The sequence below is a fragment of the Lissotriton helveticus genome, chromosome 3_1, assembly GCF_964261635.1.
Source record: "Lissotriton helveticus chromosome 3_1, aLisHel1.1, whole genome shotgun sequence".
Classification (NCBI taxonomy): domain Eukaryota; kingdom Metazoa; phylum Chordata; class Amphibia; order Caudata; family Salamandridae; genus Lissotriton; species Lissotriton helveticus.
Window position 1 is genome coordinate 2097742819 of NC_136061.1, and position 11458 is coordinate 2097754276.

At 47.8% G+C, this 11458-nt stretch overlaps 1 protein-coding gene across 3 annotated transcripts in view; it reads right to left on the bottom strand.

Annotated features, from left to right (window-relative positions):
- The window catches only part of RCCD1 (RCC1 domain containing 1), a 136358-nt gene extending 125944 nt beyond the window's left edge, over window positions 1–10414 (bottom strand). For all 3 annotated transcript variants that reach the window (XM_078683261.1, XM_078683263.1, XM_078683260.1), the window contains exon 1: window positions 10075–10414. In XM_078683261.1, the coding sequence (XP_078539387.1) occupies window positions 10075–10285 (211 nt within the window). In that variant the 5' untranslated portion in view covers window positions 10286–10414. The remainder of the gene's footprint in view (window positions 1–10074) is intronic.
- Window positions 10415–11458: the final 1044 nt, after the last annotated feature.

The following is an 11458-nucleotide window of genomic DNA, read 5'->3' on the forward strand; positions in this document are numbered from 1 at the left end:
AATGCTTACAGTATTCACAGTGCATTGCTGGTGCATTAAATTCAAACACCCCAACTAGCACCCCCTTCCTAGGTTGCCCCATACTTAATGTCAAGGCAGAAGATTCAACGATTACATCATCACATCTAGGTTCTCATGTTCATAATGTTTAAGGAGAGCCTTGCTACCCACTATCAACAAATTAACTGTAATAAATTATACTGATCTAAAATGTAAGACTCGTTCCTCCTGTGTGAGAGGCTTAGAGGCGATGCTGTTGACACGGCCAAAGGATTAGTCTTTTAGATCACAATAATAGTATATTTTGAGAACTTCGATTAAGTTTAAATAAATGTGTTAAGAAAGACAGCGAGTTTATTGAGGAAAAAAAACAACTTTCAAATAATACAAAGTGTAAAATTATTTTGTCGTGAAGCACTAAATGAAGTCACCTGGCAATAACAACATTATACGAAATATCGTTTGTTCATTGTGTTCGACACTTGACTAAACAGCATCTTCATCTGCTCTAATGCAGTGCAAAGGGATGTCCCAATGGACAAGAGACCTAACAAAGGGGTTCCCATTATTATTTGCTCTAGTTGGGGCGGGGTAAGATTACCAATATGTGCAGTTCCGTCTTTGCCCTATTGTCCATTAACATAGACCCCCCCCCCCTTTTTTTAAGGTCTTGCATGCGCTGCATAGGAGGACCTTTAGCCGTCGCTCTGCTGTTTTTGGATGCACATACTCGTGCTTGTGGTGGCATCCACCTTGCGGGAGCTAGCAGGGGCGCGCCACAAGTACGAGTATGTGCTTTCAAAAAGAGCAGACTGCGTGGCTTGGATGGCAACGAAGGCAGTCGCCTGAGTTCGAGAGCTCCGCGACCCCGGGGAGAAGAACGGCGAGACAACCAGCGATAGCCCTCGGTCCCACACACGGAACGGACGGGAGCGTGTGCGAACGTGAGGTGCAGCGAAGCTGAGGAGCTGTAGTGAGCGACACGAAGATAAAGGCACTAAAAAGCCTTTTTTTGAAGGAGCGCAGGCAGCGAGAGCCCAAGATGGCGGGGCAATAAAAAAAAAAAAAAAAAAAAAAACGGACAAGAAGGCGCCACAGCACGGAGAAATCCGCAAGACGGGACACAAGTGGAGGTCCGGCAAGGGAGCGAGAGGTAGCGGAGGCGCCAAAGAGCAAGGAGGCTGCGAGCGCACTGAGAGGATACAGAGGAGCGCAAAGGCAGAACGGTGGCGGCCATCTTACTTCACCCTGGAGCACAACTAGAAGCACAACACGGAGGTGGAGAAGCAGCTCAGCAGGTATCCCCCCCCGAGTAGAAAAGCGGCCGTGCGCCAGCACAAAAGCGAGTCAGCGGAGCAAGCGCCCATCCAGAGAGGGAGGCGCAGCGAAGCGGGAGTGAGGCGGAAAGCGGGGCGCTAGTGCTTGGAGGGGAAGAGGGGAAGAGGCACCAGTACTGGCAAAGTACTTGCACGAGCACCAGTACGAGCAACGAGCTACAACCCCCCCCCAGGGAGCACAAAGCGAAGCAGCGCCGGGCTAAGCTCACGCCCCAGCAAACGTGAAGCGGACGATCTCAGAGAGAAAAGAGCCGGAAAACAAAGGTAGCGGCCATCTTGGAAGGGGCGACAGGCACAGCGCGGCGCGGCTGCCAAGCAAAAGAAGGAGAGAAACGCAGAAGCACCGTCACCCCCCCCACAAGGGCTTCGTTGGTGCCAGGGTCCATCAGGGAGTACCAGTGGGGTGGCCAGCGAGCAAAGCGTGGCTGTCCTGAAGGGAGGCGAGGAAGGCGAGAAAGGCGGCGGCCATCTTGAGAGGGGCGATCCAATAATAGCGCAAGCACACAACAACACGAGATCGGGGGTGCAGACTGGCAAGTATGCAAGGTAGTGCAACCCAATGACACTCGGGGGGCCCGCTGCGAATGCAAATGCATGCGCTGATCAACAGCCACCAAATAGGCAGAACAAAGGCCACACAAGAAGACGAACATAGTGGCGGCCACTTTTGAGAGGAGGAGCAGCACAACAGCAGCACAACAGACAACAGGCAACCCCACAGTGGAGATAAAAGGCGAGCACAACAAGGCGGCAGGAAAAAAAAAAATCGACAGGGTCGGCAGAAACCGGGCACAATTACCCTCGGCGCCTCTCAGCCACAAGTGCAGTAACAAGCTAGAGAGCGACCCAGCACCTGACCACATCGACGCAGCCACAGTACGGAGCATACCTAGCCACATCCTAGGAGCAGGGTTGGCACAGTGAAGTGAGCGAAACACAGGGGAGACACAGCCAAACGAGCAGAGACAAAGAAGTGGGAACGCGTCACCAAACCAGGGTCCAGCACCTGACCCAGAGCGGTAGCCCTGGCGTCCGGGAAAACCAGGACAAGGTCTATAAGGTGGCCAAGCAGGTTCACTTTTGGCAGCGAGGCGAAAGCGGGCACGGTTGCGACTGCCAAAACCACCCCACCAAAGGAAGCACAATATAACCTGCAGAAGAAAGAGAGACTGTCCATACACCAAGAAAGAAGAGGCCTGGAGACAATGAACAGCGATAATAAAAAAATTAGGAAGGACCTGGAATCACCGATCAAAATGAAAAATCTGCAAAGCTCAGAGTCTGCGATGGACCAGCTCGTTAAAAAAATAACGGAAGCCAACGACCTAGCAAAGGCCACAAAGATCTCAATGGACAATGTCCAGCTAGAGCTCACAGCCATACGAGCAGACCAGAACAAAACGGCAAGCAGAGTAGCGGAGACAGAAAGAAGGATCAGCGACATAGAAGACAAGTCAGGCATCATGGACAAAGACATCTGCTATATCTCCAAAGTCTCCAGTGAGCTGCAGAAAAGGCTCGCAGAGCAAGAAGACAAAAACCGAAGGGGGAACATCAGGATTCTAGGCATACCAGAAGATGAGGAAGAAGCTTCGGGCTCATGCGCAGCAATGCTCGAAACGCTGATACCCAAGCTGACAGGCATAAATTTCGAAAGAGCCTTGGAGATCGACAAGGCTTACAGGATCCCTTCCACAAAACAACCGCACATGAAAGGGCCTAGAACGATCATCTGCAAACCCCTTAGGTCGAGCCACACTGATGCAATCTTCACTTTTGCCCGAAGAGGGCAAACCCCCATCTGGAAAGGAAAGAAGATAATTTTTACCCAAGACCTCTCAAGGAGCACAGTGGAAGCACGGAAAGGTTTCCTCGCGCTGAGAGACACTATGAAGAGAGCAAAGATAACGTTCAGCTTTGTCGGCCCAGCAAGAATGAGGATAACAGACGGGCAGGACACACGTACGTTCGACGACCCAGCAGAGCTACGCAGATACCTCAGGAAGCCAGAATTGGAGGAGATGGAACAAACAACGCCAGGTACAGCAAAAAGAAGAGCGTCATCAGATGGCTCAGAGACGGAAGAGAAAGGGGCAGCGGGCGGCAAATGACACGGCGGGGAATGACACTGTAAAGCGGAATGCGAACAACAACTACCTCAAGGAAAGGACCAAAGGTGCCAGAGCAGAACTACCTCAACAATGGGATTTTGGACATGTGTAGAGACACTGAACTGCCCTACCCTGTTAAACACAGCGAATCATGGACAACCACACAGAAAGAATACCAGGGGTTTGAACATCTGACAACCATATCCTTTGCCTAAAAGCGCAGCACGGGGGCAAGAAGGGGGCGGGGACATTACTGACTTTTAAGGAACCGGGGAAGCGGAGGGCGGGAACCGTTGCTGTCGCACGTTTACAGTACGTTGACAGGGGGGAGGGGGGGCGGAGGGGGGGAGGGGGTCGGGAGGGAGGCCCTGCTGCATGGACAATCAGAGCCTGGCGGATGTACATTTCTTTCTTTCTCTTCTCTCTCCTCTTTCCCATACCCACATACACCACCCTATCCCATCCAACACCCCAGGGGGGGGCTCATGTGTGGTGGCTGCCACCAAGCAAGAATAGAGCAATGGGAAGATATTCAACTGGTGCACGTAGGCACAGCGACACAAACAGCACACCATGATGGCTCCCGACAATAGTAGCCAAGCACAGATAGCCTCAGACATAAAGATAGTGTCACTTAACGTCAAAGGGCTAAACCACCCCGTCAAACGAAGGAAAACACTAGACTACCTATACAAACTGAAGGCAGACATATACGTCCTGCAAGAAACTAGAGTGTCCACAGAGGACGCAAACAGGTTGAAAGCCAGCTGGATAAGCGAAGTACTGTGCTCACCAGCAGTCAACAAAAAGGGAGGGGTCATCACTCTAATCAGTAAGAAAGGGAAGTTCCAGGTCAACGATAACACAACAGACACCATGGGAAGGAGGCTGATCACATCAATCAACAGAGGCGACGAGAGGGTGCACATAGCCAATATATACGGGCCAAACACGGGGGACAAAAACTTTTGGGAGGAGCTAGAAACTGAACTTAGCAAGGTCCCTCTGGGCGAACTTCTAATCGTGGCAGGAGACATGAACCAGGCGATGGACAACGCCACGGACAGTCACCCAGACAGACCTAGTCATGACTCACAAGAACAGAACATACTTAAAAACCTATGCGCCAAACTCTCACTAGCGGACCCATGGCGGCTACAATACCCAAGCGCCAGAGAATACACTTTCTACTCGCACCCGCACAACTCATACAGCAGGATAGACTACATACTCATGTCCAACACACACACACCTGACTGACACGACGGAAATAGGACCCATCACAATTTCAGACCACGCACACGTATCCCTCTCCCTGAGTGGCAAGCATAACGAAACACCGAGCAGGAGATGGCGCCTTAACAGCGACATACTCGAAAACCCTGCCAACATCACCGAAATAGAAGAAGCGATCAAAGAATATCTCCAATTTAACGATACAGCTGACACAGGGGCGGCGACACTATGGGATGCGCTTAAAGCAACAATAAGAGGGAAACTCAAACATCAAGGCACGCATGAACAGGAGCAGAAACAAGAGAATTAAAGACCTAGAGGAGCAGATCAAGGGGTTAGAAAGGAACCACACGGCCAACCTAACAGATAGGAACACACTCACAACGCTAACAAAGAAAAAATATGAGCTAAACAGAATCCTAAGCGAGAGAGCATCCACGTGGATCAACAAATACAAATCCATAAACTTATGCTCGGCCAATAAGGCGGGGAAGGCCTTAGCTGGCTACCTGAAAGCCAAACAAAGGCAGCACTGCATAGCCACAATAACAGACGCAGACAACAAAACACACACAGCGAATAAGCATATCCTCGAAACATTCAGGAAGTTCTACAAAGAACTATACACAGCGGACACATCGCTAGATGCGGACGGCGGGGCAAGCCTGCTAGAGAGCCTGGACCTGCCCAGTATAAGCCACGAACAAAGAGAGGCCCTAGACCAAGACATAACCAAAGCGGAGGTTGAGAGGGCCATAGCCTCACTAAAACCTAACAAGGCCCCAGGACCGGATGGCTTCACAGCCACCTTCTATAAACAATTCCAACCGCTACTCAAGGACACACTTGTCAGAGTATTCCGAGCATGCGCAGAAAACGGCAATATGACAGACTCAATGGCGGAGGCAAACATTATTGTCATCCCCAAAGAAGGGAAGGACCCACAATTCCCTCAGAACTATAGGCCAATCTCTCTAATTAACGTGGACTGCAAAATCTATGCAAAAGTCATGGCTGCCAGACTAAATGCACTTCTCCCCGCACTCATACACAAATCTCAGGTGGGCTACCTGGAAAACAGACTATCGCAAGATAACACCAGACTGCTATGCCACCTAATCAACCGCACGGCCAACAGCGCGGAAAAGGCGGTCATGATCGCATTGGACGCGGAAAAAGCTTTCGACAGAGTCTCATGGCCCTTCCTCAACCAATGCATGCTCAAGTTTGGACTAGGCGAGAAGTACAGGGGTATGGTCATGTCCCTGTACAAGAACCCCCGAGCGCGAGTGGTGGTTAACGCAGCCACATCAGACACACTCATACTAGAGAGAGGGACAAGACAAGGCTGCCCCCTATCACCGGGTCTATTCCTGCTCGCCCTGGAACCACTCCTTCACATGATCAGGTCAAATGCCCGGATCACGGGGGTGCGGATAGAGGGGCAAGCTTTCAAGTTAGCGGCATACGCAGACGATATTCTGATAACCACAAACAACCCAGAACAGTCAATTAAGGCACTCGTGCAGACAATAGAGGAGTATGCACATGTCTCAGGCTATAAGCTCAATAGGGAGAAATCTGAGTGCAAACCGATGAACTGCCACACCACCAAGGCCGTCCTGGGTACATCCGGCCTAGCATGGCAAACGAAACCCCTAAAATACCTAGGCCTCCTCTTCGGTAGGGACCTAAGGACGATTCTGGACCATAACGAGGATGCGATGTTAAAAAAAATTAAGTCCAAGCTAGACACATGGGGCCCCAAATTCATAAGCTGGTGGGGTAGGATCGAAACAATAAAGATGATGGTCACCCCCATGCTAAACTACCTGCTCTCCATGCTGCCTCTCACACTCACACCCGATTTCCACAAACGTCTAGACAAAAGCATCAACATGTTCCTCTGGGGAGGAAAAAAACCAAGAATGAGCCTAGCGAAACTCAGACTCAGAAAAGAACAAGGCGGACTAAACCTCACGAACTACAAAGCCTTTCAGATGGCATCCCTGGCCAAACAGGGTCTGCACTGGATTGCCCCCGCGCCAGGCTATACGCCGGTGTGGCTAGACCTGGAAAGGTGTATTCTAGGTGGCGCTGACCCAATTATGGCCCTCACGGCCCACAAGCACCCAGAAGCCAAAAACGCAATAATTCACAACACAAAGATAGCGCTGCTAAGAGTAGACAGGGAAATGGCTGTGAGTATCAAAAGCACCAAATGGGAATCTCTGTGGCACAACACCAAAGTCAAATACAAAGGGAAAACACTAGATAACAAGGTATGGCGTAGCAGAGGCATCACTACACCTTCGCAACTAGAGGCAGGGAACACCCCACTCACCTACACGGCACTACAGCAGACAACCTCCCTGCCTAACAAGGAGTTCTACGAATTCCTCAAAATAAAAGCAGCGGTCACCAGAGCAGGACTAACGAAACAAACACCCACCATCATACAATACGCGCAAAACTTAAACAAGACGGGCCACCAAACAGCACAAATCTATAAGCTAATCACAACACGCACCACAACCCTAAACAACAAGACGCTGGCATTCTGGGAGGAGACCATACAGAGACAGCTGAACGAAGTGGAAAGAGCCAAACTATGGACGACAGCGTCCAAAAACAAAATAACACCACAGCTAGCACAAACAAAATATTGGCTACTTCACAGGTTGCACTGGACACCAGCGAAACTAGGGAGGGTCGGAGCCAGTGATAATAGCACATGTTGGAACTGCCAGAGGGCCACGGGAGATCTATCTCACATGCTATTCGAGTGCACCAAAGTCAAAGCTTTCTGGGGCAAGGTCTACAACGTCATAGACACAATAACGGGAAGTAAGATACAAAGAGGACTAGCCGGGGCAGCCACCGCCTTCCTAGCAACAGACCTCCAGTCCAAAGAAGTACGTGACCTGGTCGATGTACTTCTAACGGCTGCGGTGAAAACGATTCTGGGCAACTGGAAGGACACCAGCAAAGCCACTTTTAAGCGCTGGTTCAACTGGGTAACCTTCCTCCGGGGGGCGGATAACATCACCGCCAAGCAAAAGGCGGCAAACCATACGGCCAAGGAGAATATGTGGGAAGCTCTCGACACATACCTGGAACGATAATCCCCCCCCCCCCCCCCCCCTCTCTTCTCTTTTCTCTCTCTTTTCCTTTTCCTCTCTCAGGCCCCGCCAGGCCGCAATCTTGCAAGACCAGTACAAGTATTAAGAATGTCTTTTCTATGGATATGTATAAAATTTATTTTCAATAAAAATATTTTGAAATAAAAAAAAAAAAAAAAAAAAAAGAAGAGCAGACTGCGCACGCATGCACCACTCCTGGGAAGGTTTTAGACATTCATTGAGAGTTTGCTGCCCTCTGCTGCCCTCCGGTGGTAGTTTCATGTCTTGCAACTTGCTGTTTTTCTAGTTTTGGCGTGCGAGGGCAATCATTAATTAAACAAGCAGCATATATGAAATTTCAATTCAACTTCTCAAAAAGCAGATCTAAGAAGCTTTTTGAAATTATGAAATCTCAGAAAAGTAGATAATTTTCTGATGCAATACGTTCCAGTTACAACCAATTTTCCTCATTCTTTTTCGATGAAATAAACAAAGTTATATGATTCGACTTCAATCACTTGCAGTGTCTTTCATGGTTCATTCTTGGTACCCATTCTATTTAGTCTCTGTCAAACTTTTCAGTGAAAATTACTAACCATCTTTTCATTATCTTTTCATGACTGTGTTGATGACACCAAGGCTGAACTAAGATTGGACTCTTCTTAATCCAGCTCCATGATAAAATCCTTTTTGCATAGCATAAGCAGATGAATGGGGCAAAGGCATCTGAATTTCTTCTCCCTAAGCCTAACTCCGTAACCAATCCACTGTGGGTTAGATCATTAAAGTAGGCAGATATTGCTCCCAAGCTGACTACCACTGTTAAACCCTGGATTTCCTTCTTCACTCAAACCTAAAGGGTGCATTCATGCTTGGATACATCTGTCAGGTTCCATGTTACGAAACACAAGAAGTTTAAAACATATCTTCTGCCAGGTTTTTAAGGTAGCACTGAGGCTGTTTCTAGTCTCCTGACTCGACTGTGGCTTTGCACTCCTCACTGGCCTACCATAAAACAGACTTTCCCCAGTTAGGGCTGCTCTTCATGGTGCTGCCAGATTGGTCACCAACTCTTAAAACCACCTTCACTTGCCTACCGTAAGTAGCTCCAGATCCAGGAATGCTGCCCCATGAGACTGGTCTGTCTGCCTTGCATCCAAAACTGTGAATGTCCAAGATTCTGAGCATCTCTCCCAGAATCTTTTCATTCTTGAAATCTCTATATCCTTATGCTGCAAAAGCAGAAGACCATGTTCCACTCTACATATTAAGAAATATATGCCTTGCAGATCTTTCTCTGATAATACTCTGAGAATCTGGACTGCAGTCTCTCTTCATATTAAGAATTCTTTTTCTTTACAAAGTTGTAAATCTCTCCTCAAGAAGATGCTCCTTGATAAACATCTACAACTGGTTAATCTCATGGGACAGGTGTGCCATCTCAAGGCTGTTCTCTGTACAGTATTCGGCTACACAAATTAGTAACAATATATACAATAGCCGGCAATGAAAGTCAAACTATTACTCGAAAAATCATAAGATATAAGGATTCCTTATATCATGACTTTACAGGTCTGTTTCGCCTGCATATGGGCTCCATGCTTCCTTTAAGGCGAAAGTGTAACCATGTGTTTTTTATTTCGTATGGTTAGGACGGTTGCAGACATCAGGAAACTTTTTACCTGAATTTAAGATGGCACCTTGAGAAGCAACGTACGCACGCACAGCTATGTGTAAACCATAGACACAAGCATTTGCATGCAATAGGTCTCACATTTATGCGAGTTTAAGTTATTGGCATTATAAAGGATAATGTGTTTTATTTATGTTTTAAAACCCAAAACATTAATAAGAGGCATTGTCATTTACAATGCCAATAGCTCAAACTCGCGTAAATACGAGACCTATTGCATTGCAAATGCTTGTTTTTGTTTTTGCATTATTCAGAGATCCATTTGTGAGTAGCACATTTGTTCGGGGCTTTCCTTTGCATTCTGGGGCTTGTGATTATTATTTTTTACCCAATTATAAAATGGGGAATACAACAACCAGAATGCAAAAGAAGCACGTGGACTGGATTTAGCACTTAGACCTAGGAAACTACAGAGCGCCCGCTCCCTTCGGTGGCTCCACCCCTTCCCTCTTTAACGTTTACTGGTTGCCGCCTCAGTCTTTCCATTATCCTCCCTCCAATCGTTCCATAAAACCATCCGTCGCTCCGCCTAAATGAGACAATCTCACTCATGTTTCTGTCTTCCACCCGCTGACCTGTCAGTGCCGCAGTGTGGCTCCAAGCAGGACTCAGTTTGCCGATTTCGGATGGGCGTGTTCGTTCTTTTGCCACTGGACTAAACTGGACAGGTACCGGTGCATATACCTGCTGCGTTTCTCCTGAAACAATCTGTCCAAAACTTCCAAAGCCAAAACCAAACCACAACGACCCGGGGTCCACATGTTCGTTCAGACTTTCTTTAGCCATTGACTGAAGTCTCTGCACTGGCTTTGCGGCTCCGGAGCGATCTCATGCCCACGAGTTAGAACAGTCAAGTATGGAACTCCGTGCATGCTTACACTAAACACGGGATTAGAGGGCGATGTTCGTCATTCAAATGAACCACTCCAGTTCCAATATGGCCGACTCGTGTCCAATTGAATCGCTTCCAGTATTGTCCTTCTTCCATTTGTATTGTCGACTTCCGAGCTGCGAAATAAGGCAAAAGCGTCTCGCCGCACAACTAGAGCAATAGCATTCTTCATTTACTGCAATAGAACAACATTGTCGCCATAGTGGAGGAAACTGAGCTAAGAAAGTCAAGCCTTTTCCGATGTAGGAGTCTGCAGGAACTAAGCTGATCAAGGGTTTTAATCACAGTTTGCATTTTTAGAGCTTATTTTGAGAGAATCTGCGTTCTCCAGTTATTTATAGCATCACATAGTTTTATTGGCTCACAATGAAATATTCACTTCTTCCAGCTATACCCGAACCCTCAAAAACATCAACATCGATAAGGCTTTATGCAGGGCTTTAAGTGGGATGAAAAAAGGGAGGGGGTCTCTCAAATGGGCGCAGCCAATGTAATGAATGGCGTGGCTTAAAAACACGTAAGCTAAAAATCTGTGGTTAGCATTGTGTGCCGCCAGACTTGTATTTGTCTGTTTGTATCCAGATAAATAATACAACAGGTAACATCATACTTACAACAAGTCAGGACTATTGGCTTTGTCAGTTTTTTTTTTTGCAGATTTATATAGCGCAAACTTGTCCCGAAGGTATTGGAGCGCTTTACATGAGCACCAGTTACGTTACACAAGGACATATTGATAGGCACAGGGAGATAAAGTGATTTGCTCATATTCACAGGATGTGGAGATTCGACCCCGAGGCTCGAACCTTCGTATCCCAGCTCCAAAGTCGGCAGGCTAGCCATAAGACCACACCCTTAGTTGCTTAATATAAATAAGCTGCAACGGTGGCATGTCTATAATATTGAAAAAGCTTCCGCTTAAAGCCCTGGTGACACCACGACAATGTTGCTGCTCCGGAGTTTCAAAAAGAGAAGGGGAATCCAGAGAGAAAATGACTCTCTTTAAAGGATTTCCCTTCCCCTACAACTTTCACCTGTCGTGACATCATGCAGTAAGTTCTCCACTA